This window comes from Polypterus senegalus, chromosome 9 (assembly GCF_016835505.1).
Source record: "Polypterus senegalus isolate Bchr_013 chromosome 9, ASM1683550v1, whole genome shotgun sequence".
Classification (NCBI taxonomy): domain Eukaryota; kingdom Metazoa; phylum Chordata; class Cladistia; order Polypteriformes; family Polypteridae; genus Polypterus; species Polypterus senegalus.
Window position 1 is genome coordinate 31,690,237 of NC_053162.1, and position 15,088 is coordinate 31,705,324.

Genomic DNA, 15,088 nt, shown 5'->3' on the forward strand with positions numbered 1-15,088 from the left:
GTACATGCAATATTTAAGCTCCTGTTTTGCATTGGCAACCACAAGTGATGTTTCTTCAGATGTACAGCTGAATGTTGTGTAAAGCTCAGAGTACATAATCAATGAACTTTGGAAATACAAATGAAAAGAAAGGAAATTCTCTTCTGATGAATAAAGTACAAAAAGCCACAGGTGCTGCCTTGAATATTATTTTAACATGTTTACTGGTTTGAGCAATTTTTGAGCACTGCCAGAAATGTATAGACTGTGAAGAAAGATACTTTGAAAATGAAAAATTCCCAACTTTGAGACTCTTGAGAAGTGGAATTGCAGATAATGTCTTAAAACCTGCCACCCAATCCTTATATAATGTAGTTGAAGCACAAAATAGCAATAAATCACAAGTACTATCCAATAAAGTAGAAGTCCACTGTGCTAAATATGACTCTATGGCATGCCCGTTATGGCGGCGGCCACTCCAGCTCTCAACAGTGATGTGTGATTTACATTAAATATACTGTTTACTTCTATGCAGCTAAATACTAGATTTGTCTGAACACATATAACCAGAATTTCATCTCTCCTAAAATGCTGTTATGTCTGTGCATGATGTTAATGTTTTTCATCGCTTGAACACTTTACAACTATTCACCAATTTGTCAATTGGTTTATACATATATTCTGTCTGTTTATGCCGTCTATTATGTCTGTCTGTTGTGGTGTAACATGCACTTGTCTCTCTGTGTTTGTACAATAAGCCTGGAGAAACACAATTTCATTCGGGTGTGCACTCTTTGTTGTAAGGTTTGAATGACAATAAAGTAAATCCAAGTATAAAATAAATCCCAAGTAGTATGCACATAGAAATATACCTTTACTTGTTATACGTGTATTTTTCCATATTTGTATAGAGTATTGACAAGTGCAGTGACTCACACAAGGTTTCACTTTGTGTTTTTGATGGTGATGGGATCACCAGTCATATGGTTTATAGTGCTGTATTTTTTAGAGACTAGAGCACAATAGTTAGCCATAGTGGTATTACATACCAAATGTTACTTTTTTTACCCTGGTAAGTGCCTTTCCAAAATGCTTTATAGTTATAGTAAAGGTACTTTTATGTTTGTGTAATTTTACCTCTGGTAGGTTTAGAAACTCATTCAAAGGGAAACAATGAGTCTAAAATTGAATTGCAAGCCTTGTAAAGTACTCTTCCCTGAATCTTTTACTAATATTGGTTCTTGTGAAATGTTAAAGGCTAAATTGGCACTGATGATCATTTAACTCTTTATCAGGAGGAAAATGCTGATCATGAACTGGGGATTTGAAACAGCTGTTTTTTTATAACCTTACAATATTTTTTTTTAATGAACAGGAAAAATGTGTCAGGGCCCTGAATCATTTGCTTGGCTGCTTTGGTTTGGTCAGTTTCAGAGTTTCAAAAGCAAGAAATGAAAATGTTCCCTGTCTAAAATGGACGCACATCCTAAAATAAAAAAACAGCTATGTATGTAACTGAGAAGCATCTCAAATGGACCATGTCAGTCTGAATGTTCTGAAAAGCGTCAGTATTATGTAACACTTTTTATTGTTTTTGTTATTATACTTCTCATTCTTTTTCTTGACCTCTATGAAGTTCGGTACATTAAGATCTGTACTCCAGGGAGGCAGTAGGCTTTCTTATTCTCAAGACGTTATAATGAGTCTGTTAACCACAGAAAAATCTTCCATTCACACTGCTATGTGAATGTTCCTTTCCTTTGCCTCCCACTGCTGAGTCAATCACTTTACAAAAAGCACAGCAAGGTAAGGGCACACTACTATTGAAATATGCCATGAACAGAACATTCAGGCTGACAGCTACCTCCATTAAACATTGATAAGAAAGCATTTAACAGGTTTTAAAAGTGTGTCATAAGGAAAACTTAAGACATGCCAAACTTATTAATTACATTATATAGCTAGGTGCAAAAGGGGGCAAAATTGTCTTTAACAGAGAAAACAAGAGATTATAGGACAGGGAACTTTTCTGAATTAGGTGATAATTAAGCATTATGTCCCTCAGAGTCCCACTGGTGAAGTACTGATTTATGTAAATAGTTTCAATAAAAAAGCTGCTTACTGTAAATGTTCATAACATACTAAATTAAGGGCATGTCCTAGAGGGTACAAAACACAGAGTGCATACTTATGCATATATCTTTCATTAAGTTTAATGTTAATAAATGTAAAAATCTACATGTAAGAATTATTAAATATTAGATAGAATTATGTAATGAGTGTTTACTAAACTTGAAAGCATTCCTGATGTGAAGGACTTGTGAATTGATTTGGAATCATCACTAATAACATCCAGACAATGTACAGCAAGGATTAATACTAATTGGATATTGTTTTACATAACACTATGTCTGGAGCACAAATTAAGGGTGGTAGGTGCGTAGAGGCATGACTATTCACAGTACAGGCCATTAGTGATGGCTTTCCTGCAGGAAAAGGTGAACCATAGGGCTACAATAAAGTAAGCACCCTTGTAAAAGCACAGCAGGCAGCAGGAACCTAGGTTAGGGTGCAGATCTTGATTAGTGGACAAGCCAAATGTATATTGCAGGTGCATTATTTAGCGTCTATAAGTCAAAAGGCAACATCAAACAGCAGCCAACAGGCAGCAGCAACCAATTCCCATATGGGAAAATAAAGGAGCAGAGACCAAAGAGATTAAGAAAATCATCATATATTGATATTTTAACAAATAATTAAAGGTATCCAAAAGCAGACTTGACAAAAAGACAAACCATACTTAGATGTGCCTTTGCAAATTTCCTCTGTTAGTTACCTTGACCCTCCAATCATGTGACTACTACCCGATTATGGATACATGGCATAAGACACTAATAGCAAGAGCCAAGACTAATATTCAGATGAAAGAAGAGTCTAGCTGCAGAGCCACAGCTACATTCAGGCAAAGAGAGAGGGAGCTGTAAAAACCCTTTATGAGCCTCACCCGGAACACTATGTGCAGTTTTGGAAATCTAATAGACTGATCCCAGGACTGAAAAGTATGACTTAGATTCTCCCACACCATTTGGCACAGTGGGCAGTATGTTTTCACCAACAAGCTCAATTAGTCACGATGATTGCAGCTACATCCCATCCATTTAATATCGATTGCCCTGAGATCTTAATGGCAGGTCGCTCACCAGGTCTTAAATATCCATCCTTGCCTTCTTTTTCCAATTTTGGATTTCCAGTTTATCACTGCCTTGGGGATCTGATGGCCGAGTAATTTGAGCATGTGCCTCGTTAAGTGCATTCGACAGGCAGTGACTGTGTCGTCCAATTTTGACAGGTCACTCAGTGGTAATACTTCATTGGTGATGATGCACTCGTGGTACATAATGCAGATTCTTCACTGTAAACACCCTTGATTAAGCACATTGAGGCACTGAGCTATACCCTTCACCACCCTCCATGTCTTCCCAGCACATACAGCAGATGACACCATAATATTGATTTAAATTCACACTTGCTGTGCAATCAAGTAACGCCATCAACCACATACTGCCACAATTTCACCAGTCCTTCAGCACACATCTTCATCTGCACTGCTGTCTACTGTAATGATGCTGTACACATATGTGAACTTGGCCTTCATCGACTATCTGGTCTCCCATTGTGATGTACAGTTTTGTAGTTTGATTGAACCACATAATCTTCATCTTCTAATTACTGACTCAAAGACCAGTGCTCCTTGCTTCTTTTTTCACAAGCTATGTGGCTGCATTCTGTAGAGCTGGTTACGTCTCAGTTAATAGCGCCACATCGTCCACAAAATCCAAAACGACGAGTCGAGCTACATTGGTCCATGAGATACTAATGTATGCACCACATGTTGCCCATCGCATGTTGAAATCCATAGGCAAGATGAACGGGAATGGAGAAAAAAACGCAACCTTGTCTTACACCAGTTTCAATATAAAATTCTTCTATAAATCCTTGTTTGATCTTAACACAACAGGTCACATTTCAGTACAAGTCCCAAAAGATATCAGTTGTGGAGGATGGCCGGCTGTTTATCCCGGCCAATACCCCCAAGCCGCCAGGTGGAGCCCTCCTTGCAGCATGGAGGTCCCCAGAAGACCAGCAGGGCATCATGGACAATGGAGTTTTTATGCTCCGCCCTGCTGGATGCCATGGAGGCCACGAGAGGGAGCTGCAGGGAGGACCGAAGAGTTCTTCGTGCCCTATGACCCGGAAGTTCGTCATAGGAAGAGCGACGGGCTTCCAGGGTGAGAAAAGGACTATTTACCCTGACCCGGAAGGAATAAGGACTTGTGGACTGTTGGGCAGGAACACCTCCGGGTCAGGTATAAAAGGATCATGGGAACTCCCAGACAATGAGCTGAGTTGGGAGGCAGGGTGGCTAAGCGTCTGGGAGTGGAGGATTGGTTTATTGGTTATTTGTGATTATTATTGGAGAATTGTGGAGAGGAGCGTGCTTTGTGCACATAATTATTATAATAAATAATTATTTGGACTTTTATCTGGTGTCTGACGTGTGGTCTGAGGGTACAAGGGTGCGAGAAAACCCCGTAATCTGTCACACAGTATAATGTTGCTGGATAACATATTGCTTGGTATGGGGTTCAATGAAAAACTGAAGAAGTAGAATTTGTTCTGTTTAAAAAAAATAGATAGGACAAGATAGAAGTCTCTAAAATTATGAAAATAATTTCCAGGTGTTATTTTATAATGAAATCTCCAGCGGTATCAAGTGCACAGTTGGAAGCTAGTTAACCTTAATTTTCACATACATTTTCAAAAGATTTTCTTCACACAGAAAATCACAGATCTATGGAACAGGCTACCAAGCTTTGTAGTAGATAGCATTGCTTTGGAAACCTTTACATATTAATTATGTATTGCATATTTTGATTGACAATCTATATTGGATGGTATGGCCTGTTCTCATCAAAGCCATTCTTATACTTTATGTATTTTCATTGGAGAAAATAAAATGATGGGGTGAAAGCAGTGACTCTGCTTGTTTTTACTGCTGCATGTTTTTAGAGTAGGTCAGCCTAACATTGGAGCAGATGGTGCTGTGATGATTCCACAGCCTTTGTGTCAGGAGGCTCATGAACATGCACAGAAGAGTCCTTGTGCTTTAATATAACCTTTTAAAATGATGTTTCCTTCACTTGGAATTTGTTGAAAAGCAGCATAGTAGCTTGCAGCAGATGTGATTTTACTCATCTTTTAAGACACAGTGTAAACAGAAAAAGAGTAAGGAAAAAGAAAGGACATCTGTTCCTGTCAGTACTTGGCCAAGTATCTGATAAAGTCTTAAGTAAGGTATTTGAATTTTTCTGAATTAATCTACTTCTGTGTTATTCTTGCTAATTTTACCTTTCCTTATTTCTCTGTTTTTCATTTTTTTCAGATTGTTTCCCAGTCTCAGTATTATCACAGAACTTACTCACCCATCAAATATGAGATTCATGCAGTTCCGAGCCAAAGACTGCTATTCTCTTGCTCTTTCTAAACTTGAAAAGGTGAGACCATTTGAATAAGATTAGGCAGGTAATCTTTAAGCAGTGATGGTTTCAGGCCTTGGCTTTTTATTATGAAGAAAAAAGCACTCCACGATGAGAGCATCACTGCTTATTAATAGCATAGTTATAAACAGTCAAACTGTGGGAACATCCCATTCTGAATCTGTTCAGAGTTTGTTCTTAAACCTTTAACTGGAGCAGTCAAACAACATTTACTTAAACTAAGTGGATAACATTAGCTAATGGTACTGTATGGGCTTTTCTTTTTCAGATTCCATGCTAATTATTATTCTTGACATGTCATGTGCTGAAGGTACAAGAGATCAGAGGCCCTAAGAGAGATTGGTCAAAGATGTATCACAGAGGCTGTTCCTTTTATTTAATTTCATAGATTCACTCTAGCATAGCAGGCAACATACTATAGTTATCTCAAAGCAATTGAACTCTGAATTAATTGCCAACTGAATTTATCCATTTTTGTGTGTGTTTTCTCCCATAATTCAAAGATATGATGTCAGGTCAATTGGCATTACTAAATGGTCACTATATGAGTATGTGCATGAGGGTGCCCTTCAATGGCCTGTTGTCCATCCATCCATTATCCAGCCCGCTATATTCCAACTACAGGGTCAATGGGGTCTGCTGGGGCCAATCCCAGCCAACATAGTGTGCAAGGCAGGAAACAAACCCCGGGCACACACTAGGGACAATTTTAGAATCACCAATTCACCTAACCTGCATGTCTTTGGACTGTGGGAGGAAACCGGAGTACCCGGAGGAAACCCACACTGACACGGGGAGAACATGCAAACTCCAAGCATGGAGGACCCGGGAAGCGAACCTGGGTCTCCTAACTGCGAGGCAGCGGCGCTATGGCCTGTTGTTTTGTTCACAATTAGTTTTTTTCTTACACACATTTCTTCTGGAATAGATTCTTTCTCCTCTTGACCCTGTCTTGGAAAGCTTAAACTCAGAAATTGTACAGATAGATTATTTTCTGTCTGCCTTACCACCTTCACTCTGATTGATCCAAAATGGCTATTCTGAACACAAAGCTGGACCATGCCATGTCAACACAGTATTGCAACATAAAGGCCATAAAGGCCAGTGTGTAAAAAATGTCTCCTTCCTCTCAATCAGTAACTATGTTGCCTCCTACTGGCTGAACAAGAGACGACTGACCTGTCAGCCCCACTCCGGCATTCCTCTAAGATGGAGGTCCTCAATCACAGTCCTGGAGGGCCGCAGTGGCTGCAGGTTTTTGTTCCAACCCAATTCCTTAATAAGAAGCACTTATTGCTCAAGTAACACTTCTGCTTCACTTCAGTTGTCTCGCTCATTAAGATTTTGAACCCTTATTGCATATTTTGTTTTTAAACAGCTGCATTCTTGGTTTTTAATTGCTTCTAATTTGCGATAGCATGCAAATGACAAAAGAGACCAGCATTTCTCCATTTAGCTTGTTACCATTTACACCTGTGTGTATTTATCATGCACTATTGGGTTTAATTAAATACTTTGAAGGAAAGTGAAGGACTGAGAATTGTTCGTCCATTTTAGCCTTCAAATCATTTGGTTGATATCCTTAGAAAGGGGAAGAAAATCTAGGATATGAGAATGACTTGACATGGCAGAGTTAAAGCACTAACAAGCCATGAAATTAAATTATTGGCAAGAATTGCTTTCTAATTAAGCAACCAGGCTAGAACAAAAACCTGCAGCCACTGCAGCCCTCCAGGACTGTGATTGAGGACCCCTGCTCTAAAATCAGCAGCATGGTCTTCACATTGCCAGTTAGGGACATTATATTGTCACACTTTCACCTTGAAGGCCATTTTTGCCTCTCACTACTGTAGGTCCACCTTGACCTCATTGTCTCTCTCAATTTCAGCTGTCTTTGTCTAGCATTCTGGGGTATCTGTTCTCATATACTTTGGGTTGGGGGACAACTAAGTGATTTATCGCCACTACCCTCCCATGTCACTTTTCTTTCCACCTTGACATGCCAATGTGATTTCCCATTGTCAATGTGGGGCTGTTTTTGCTACACAGATTTTCTACAGGATCTTCTTCTTTCTTGCACCATTTATATGGTGTCTTTTTAAGCCAAGCATCATATTACAATATGGGCAAATAAGCAGATCAGTCCTTTCTATAAGGCCAGGAGTGGGCATATTTGTCCTAAAGTTTTAAGCATTGTATCCACCTATATTATAATTACTTTTAGAAAAAGGGTTAATTTATTTTTCTTTATCATTTCAAATGATTGGTGGCATAACAAATAATGCTGCTTTTTATAGATTTGGTGCGTTTTAACCCTGTGCCTGCTTGTGGTCCATATGGAATTTGCATCACATCTACGTGTGTGTGTGTGTGTGTGTGTGTGTGTGCGTGTGTGTGTGTGTGTGTCTTTCTCTAGGGAAGATGGTTCTCTTTTCACATCCCCAAAGAAATGCAGATTAGGTGTTGGTATGTACGAAGTAAGTTATTTGATGGATTGGTACCCCATCCAAGGCTGTTTCTTGCCATGCACCCAGTGCTTCCAACCATAAATTGAATTAATAAGGTTTGAAAATGGTATTGTATGTTATGCTTTTATATTTCTACTGTTGGATTGATGACACATTACAATAACATGGTTAGTCAGTACATGTTTACATTTACAGTCCAACATATCACAACCAGAAAACACATCACAACAGTGGAAACAAATGGCACTGCTATGTTATATGTATTGATATTATTTTATTTTCTTACTGCTATGAATACAAATTAATATTAATTAATTAATTATTTAATACAGTTCTGTTTTAATCTGTAAGTTTAATTTTCATTTTCTTGTTTTTTAGAAAGAACGTGAGAAAGGCTCTAACTTGGCTTTTATGTTCAGGCTTCCTTTTGCTGCTGGGAGAGTTTTCAGTATTAGCATGTTGGACACTTTGCTTTACCAGGTAAATTACATTTTCCTTATGCATCAGCCTTGATATTTTAAAGCTACAAGGCTATTAAGCAACTTTTGGCTTGTTAGAAAATGACTGAGCTTTAATTTAACATTATTACCATTTAATAAGGTCTATCCTCCACCTTCAATGCTACCTCTGCAGAAGTAACCCATCTACCTAAAAACAGCAGGGGTAGAGTTTCATATTTTAAGGATTTGGCTAAGCTTTCTACTACTGTTAATGTCAAAGTTCATGCTCTCTTTTCACATTAAATCAGTTTTCAATAATAGCGGAATCAGATTTTAATAATAGCAGAAATGTTCTTATATTTGTATTTCCAATATATCTGCATGCAGTGAGAATTTCTGCCGTGAAAATGCTCCATATACTTGATGAAAAAACCAAAATATAATAATCTATAGAAAGTACTGTTCCATGTGGACAAGGTAGTAGGTGCTTTTGTCAATATATAGCCTACTCACATGTTTACACTTTTCCTTTTATTTGTCCTAGTCCTTTGTCAAAGATTACATGATCCCAATTGCAAGACTCTTACTTGGGCTTGACACAACCCCTGGCTCAGGATACCTGTGTGCTGTAAGTAATCTTCATTACGTGTACATTTTCATCAGCTTTTCAATATTTTCAATTTTAAACCTGAATCAAGATTCCTGCACTCATCTGAATCTGTGAACTGTACTTGTCGGTTTTATTGACTTACTAGTAGTTGATTGCCAATGTTAATTGTCAGTACAAGGTCATATAGCACAACCTGAAAGGAGTTAACAGAGGAGACAATTCCATGATAAAGTGTTTTAACAAACAAATATACACACACACCAGTCAGATGAGGCCTTTTGTTATGTTTGCAGGAAAAAATCTTTGTCACCTTTGCAGTTAGCCTTTATTGTGTATCATCCATTTTCTTAGTGAAACACTAAAGAACAGATAGAGAGATAGATAGATAGATAGATAGATAGATAGATAGATAGATAGATAGATAGATAGATAGATAGATAGATAGATAGATAGATAGATAGAACTTTAAAGACCTCATTCTGCATGGATATGCAATATACTGATTAAATAACATGTCTGTTTCCTTTGTGAATGGTTGAGTGGGGCCAGTCAATGTCTGCATGATCTGTGATGGACTATTGTCCTGCCCAGAGCTGGTTGCAGCTATGTGCTCAATGCTGGTTGGATCTCAGAGACTCAGCTCAAGCAATTTAATTCTAACATCTGGGCAGTTTGCTAGGTTCCTGTCCTTTACAGATTACTTTCTTTAAAATAGGTATTCTTATAAATATTGTATTTGCTCCTAGACTCCACTTTTATCTGTAAAAGAGTTGTCGCTGTTGAGTTTTTAACTCCAAAACCTATCCTCAGCTCTTTTTTTACATTTGATTTCTCTTACCTAGAGAGAAGGAAGCAATCAAAGCTGAGAAATAGGCTGCCATAACTACATTACGATCAGTGCTATTATTGATTGTCAAAATTCACCTGTCTACTCCCGTGGCCCTTGCCCAGCCTGGACACCTCCACGCTGGAAGGACCAGGGGAGGTGTGTATCCAGAGCATTACCTCCCCCAGAATGCTAGGTAGCAGCCCCCCTGGGTTGCAGCGGTGCCTCAGACTCCTGCAGGGCTCCACGAGAGTTGGAGTTGGATGCAGCCCTGATGGAATCCATGGGCACCGCCAGGGGGTGCGACAGCAGATACTGCTGCTATTAACAGCTCTTCCACCGGGTACCTCATACAAGGAGTCAGCAGCCACTAATCTGAGAGCCGGAGTCGTAGGAGGGAGACGCAGCTTGCCAGGAGGAGTGGAGGAGAAAAAAGTAAAGAGAAAAGGAAGAGAATTGTGTTGTGTTGTGCTTGGGGACTGTGCTGGGCTTGTGGGAAATGGGGAAGGCGTTTCCCACAAGGTAAAAAGGAAAAAATAAAAACCTTGTGTTCCTTGAACTTGTGTCCCACACTTGTCTGTGCTGGGTTGAGCTGACGGTGCCCACCTAGAGGGCCACATGCCAAAGTGTTTTTCACAGCAATTATCACCTTGTTTGCTGAATGTTTTCGTGAAAATTTGCCATGCAGCATTCTCAGAGGAATATTTGTTTTCCAGAACTCTTATGAACTTGAAGTTCAAAGCACTTAAGAGTTCTGCAGGTCTCTGAAATGCCCACTAGAGTGGGTATACCTTCAAACCCCAGCTAGGTACATGGGCAAATGTGGGACCTTTTAAAAAAAATAAGAAAAATTATTTTATCAAAAAAAAATGCTCTTGAGGAAGAATGGAGCTCCATGGAGCACAGAAGGCAAAAAGAGTTGCCTTAAACAATAAAGTAATCCAAGCCAGTGTTCATTTTATTGATAAAAACTAAGACAAAAAATATTTGTCAAGGACATTTTTTCAGCAACGACAACAGAACAAAAACTAAATACAAATTCTTCTTTAATGACGAAAACTAAGACAAATGCTTTTAAAATCATTTTTCACAAAAACTAAACAAGATGAAAATGTTATAGACGGATGACAGGACAGTGGCCAATGTGAAGCTGTTTGCAGTCTCTATTATAAATGACATTACACAACAAGGAACGAGCATGAACGCAGTGATGCAATTTTAATCATTTTGTAAGCATGCTTATACTTGGATAAGTTTGGGCGCCATCAAAAAATTATCACATCAGCCAGAATACAGCTCCATTATTCTCTGCTATGTCAGCCAACATGATTCTCTTGTGTAAAAAGCAGACATATGGACCAACTTTAATTACAACACTGATGAAAATAATACCCAGTGTAAGCCACGTGAAATGAAGCTCACAGAAAAAAACACCACTAACCTGAAAAGGATTCTAGAAGCACGCAATCCTGAGATTTATGCCAAGGTTGTAACATTAGCTAGGTGGCGACTTACCCGACGTCAGTACTATTTGTTACCTTTGGCTCTCATTTACACTGCTAATACAAATGTGTTAAGTGCGAATTGGGAAAATGTGCATATCAATGAAAACAAAAAACCAACACGCAGACACACAGGATTTTGTTATTGCCCTCAGATGCAAGTTGTAACTGTTTGGCATGTAGTGTAACACATTCTTACAGCAGATGAAATGATGGGGGATTATTTTTTTTTAATGCAGTGTCCTACATAGTCCCGATAAAGGAATGGAAGCTTCGCATTCATTCCTTGTTTGTAATAAACACATCGACACCTGTTCGTCCATGTAACTGGTGGATATAGTTAAAGGCTGTAGGTGAAACCACCTTGCACTCACCTACTTACACATACAGGCACAGCGACAGTGATGACAAGAGTCGAAGCAATTAAAATAAACATCGAGGCAAGTTTCAAACGAAGTGGCTATCTGGCTTGCCTAAGTCACTGATAAAATGCAGCTGCTCCATTTGTTAGTACTAACATAAAATGTATTTAAGATTTCAGTCCTTGAAGTGATTGAAGCACATTTCCCAATTAATATGATATGTACATTAACAGTACAGCAAAACAGCACTGCTTCATTGCTGAATACAACTCTGAAAACACTACATTTGTATTATTTGTTAGGTTTTCAAAGCGCAAACTAATGTTTATAAGCATAACCCCTAAAATGTGAAGAACATAGTTAAAAGAACTTATGTCGTATATTAGAATGGTTAGTGAATGTAATGCAGTATCTCAGTTATGATTAACTGACTACAGGTAACTTTTGTAATTGTGGATTTGCACACAGGCTAAGCAATAACAAAGTCTGATCACTCACGTAACACACTTTGTTCTGAAATATTGGAAAAAAAAATTATCATGCAAAAAATGTGACTCGTCCATTAAATTTTACTCTTTAGTAACAAGCTAATTGTTTAAATATAAATCTTACAATAGCAAATGTAAATGTAAAAATCCATATGAGACCAGCTACAGTTGTTTTGTGTTTATGGTTACCTATAGGGGGGTGTATTGTGTATATTTTTACCTATTTAAAAACCATATGTAGAATATCTTTGACTTTGCTTTTGTATGTTTGAAATAGTATGTAATAAGAATATTATAATTATGGCAGTTAACCAGTGGTAGCACAAAGCTGTGGTCATGTGGGGCTAGAAAATGTCAGTATGTTATTATTAGGTATAATACAGCTCGCAACAGCCATCAGATGCATAATAAGGTTTTTTTTTTTTTTTAACAATGACCTTACAACAAGGCACCCATATGTATCATTTGTATCTTATTGAGTTCTTCTTTTATTTATATTGTATAACACATTATGCATTAAAAATATAAACTGTCAAAGAATATACATAAAACAAGGAAGCCTCAAAAAACTTAATCTTGAAATTTATTATGTTGGAATGTAGGGCCAAAGATCATCAATTATAAATGAGGATATATACAGTACAAGATAAGCCTTATAGCTGCCAGCTCAAATGATTGATTCCTGACATGGTCACTGAGTAGAGCTTGTTTATGTTCTTTACACGTCATTGATCTCCTTTACACCTGCTATTAAAATGCAACTCCATACTTCCCAAGCTTCTTTTTCTATTTCAGAATATCTCCATCTACATTAACAAAATGATTTTTAAGAAATTCGACTCAATTATAACCTCATGTATCTGGAATTAGAGACGCCCATGCATTCAGAAGGTGACTTTACAAAGACCTAAAGCAGAAGATGGCAAGACACTACCTGACTTTCAGTTTTATTACTGGGCAGTAAATATACAAGGTATAAAGACCTGGAAATTGACACAAATTGAGGAAGTTACAGAAGCCTGGTCTGCAATGGCCATATAATCTTGCTGTATGCCCTGCTTTTTGCCCCAGTAAATACAATTTTTTGTCAATATACCAATAATCCAATTGTCTATCAACACTCAGCATATAGAACCAATGCAGGATGTACTCCAAGGCAGAGAAACTTTATCTTTTGCTCCTCTTCATGATAATCACCTTTTTCAACCCTCCTAAACCACCACAGTATTTTATCTTTGGAAATCATCCTAGATTAAAACATATAGAGAATTGTATATAGATAAAGCTTGTGTACCTTATGAACGATTATGCTTCAAATTCAGCTTCCAAGCACCACGATTTTTCTACTTCTTTCAAATCAGAAATTTTGCTCAAAGAAACCTAGCCAATTTTTCACACCTCCCACCCATTTCTATTTCAGAAAAAATACTGCTCAGTCTTGAATACTCAGACAGCACTTCAGCAATACATAAGAACATCTCAAAGTCCCTTCCTTTCACAGATTCTAGGATACAATGGGAAAAGGATCTTTCAATTAATATCTCAGAAAAGGAGTGACATGCAACTATGCATAGAATACACTCTAGCTCTAAATGTACAAATCATCCTATAATTAAACTTGAAATCTTTTATTAATTGCATTTATCTTTAACTGTTTTTTAATTTATGGTTAACTGTTCCCAAGGCACGTTTTAAAGCTCGTGGTGAAAGGGCTTTTTCCGTCTGTGCACCCAGGGTCTGGAACTCCCTACCTTTAGTGGTTAGAAAAGCCACCTCAGTCGCCTCATTTAAATCACGCCTAAAAACACACTTTTACTTCTTAACCTGTCTCATTTCCACTTGTTTCTTCCTATTTCCCTATTTTATTGGGTCCTCTGGCCTCTTTTTAGTATCTCTGTTTTAATTTCTCTCTTAATGTTTGTGTTTAATATTTTGTTTTTAGTCTTGCTTCTTTTTAACTGTACAGTGCTTCGGTCAGTTGTAATGCTGTGTTTTTAAGCGCTCAACAAATAAAAATGGTATGGTATGGTATGGTATCTTGTTTAAAATTGTCCAAAATATATCCAGGGCAACATCCAACCTGGGCCACATGTTTTGGGAGAACACCAAATTGACATCATTTTGGATAAAAATCTTTAGATACAGCCTTGGTGGCACAATCATTCCTAAACTGTTAACAACTGTGTTTGATGGACCTCCAGATGGGTTTAAAGTGGAGAAGGACAGATTGATTGTAATTACTGACACCACGCTACTAGCACATAGATTTATCTTGCTTAACTGGAAGAATCCCATCCCACCTTTTGTAATTACTATCTGAAATTGAAAAAAAAAATCTAATTTTCACTTAGAGGATGTGTTCAGAACTTTTCTAAAATATGTTATGATTTAATTAATAGTAGTTTTAGAATAAACATTTATATTTGGCAGATAGGGACATCTTCCTTTCTTTTTCTTAACTATTTTTGCCTATGCTCTTAGCTGCCCTCTTTTTCTCTCAGCTTGGGATTGAATTCTGTTTTGCTATGTTTTGTTTTTTTGTCCCTTTATTTTTAGTTTGAATATGAAGTCATTTGTTGTATACATTTGATTTGATTGTTTGCAATGTTATGTTCTTCAAATAAAATAAATACAAATAAAAAAAAAATAAGACAAAGTAGACAATAGAGCTGCATTTTATCTGGATAGAGATCTGATATCATCTTCCCAGGCAAAATTCAAATGAACTTCCACTTACATGGTTGACGTTTGCAAAAAAAAAACAACAATTTGCATTTACACTTTTTTGTAAATGTGGTCACTATCCTTTTCTGACTGCCTTCAAATGTAGTGTGAGTTTCTTTACACCTGGTTTT

At 37.5% G+C, this 15,088-nt stretch overlaps 1 protein-coding gene across 1 annotated transcript in view; it reads left to right on the top strand.

Moving 5' to 3' along the window:
- The window catches only part of LOC120535477 (potassium channel subfamily T member 1-like), a 146,205-nt gene that overhangs the window by 96,529 nt on the left and 34,588 nt on the right, over positions 1–15,088 (top strand). Inside the window, exons 23-25 of the mRNA XM_039763358.1 lie at positions 5,423–5,534; positions 8,384–8,485; positions 8,990–9,073. Of these exons, the coding sequence (XP_039619292.1) occupies positions 5,423–5,534; positions 8,384–8,485; positions 8,990–9,073 (298 nt within the window). The remainder of the gene's footprint in view (positions 1–5,422; positions 5,535–8,383; positions 8,486–8,989; positions 9,074–15,088) is intronic.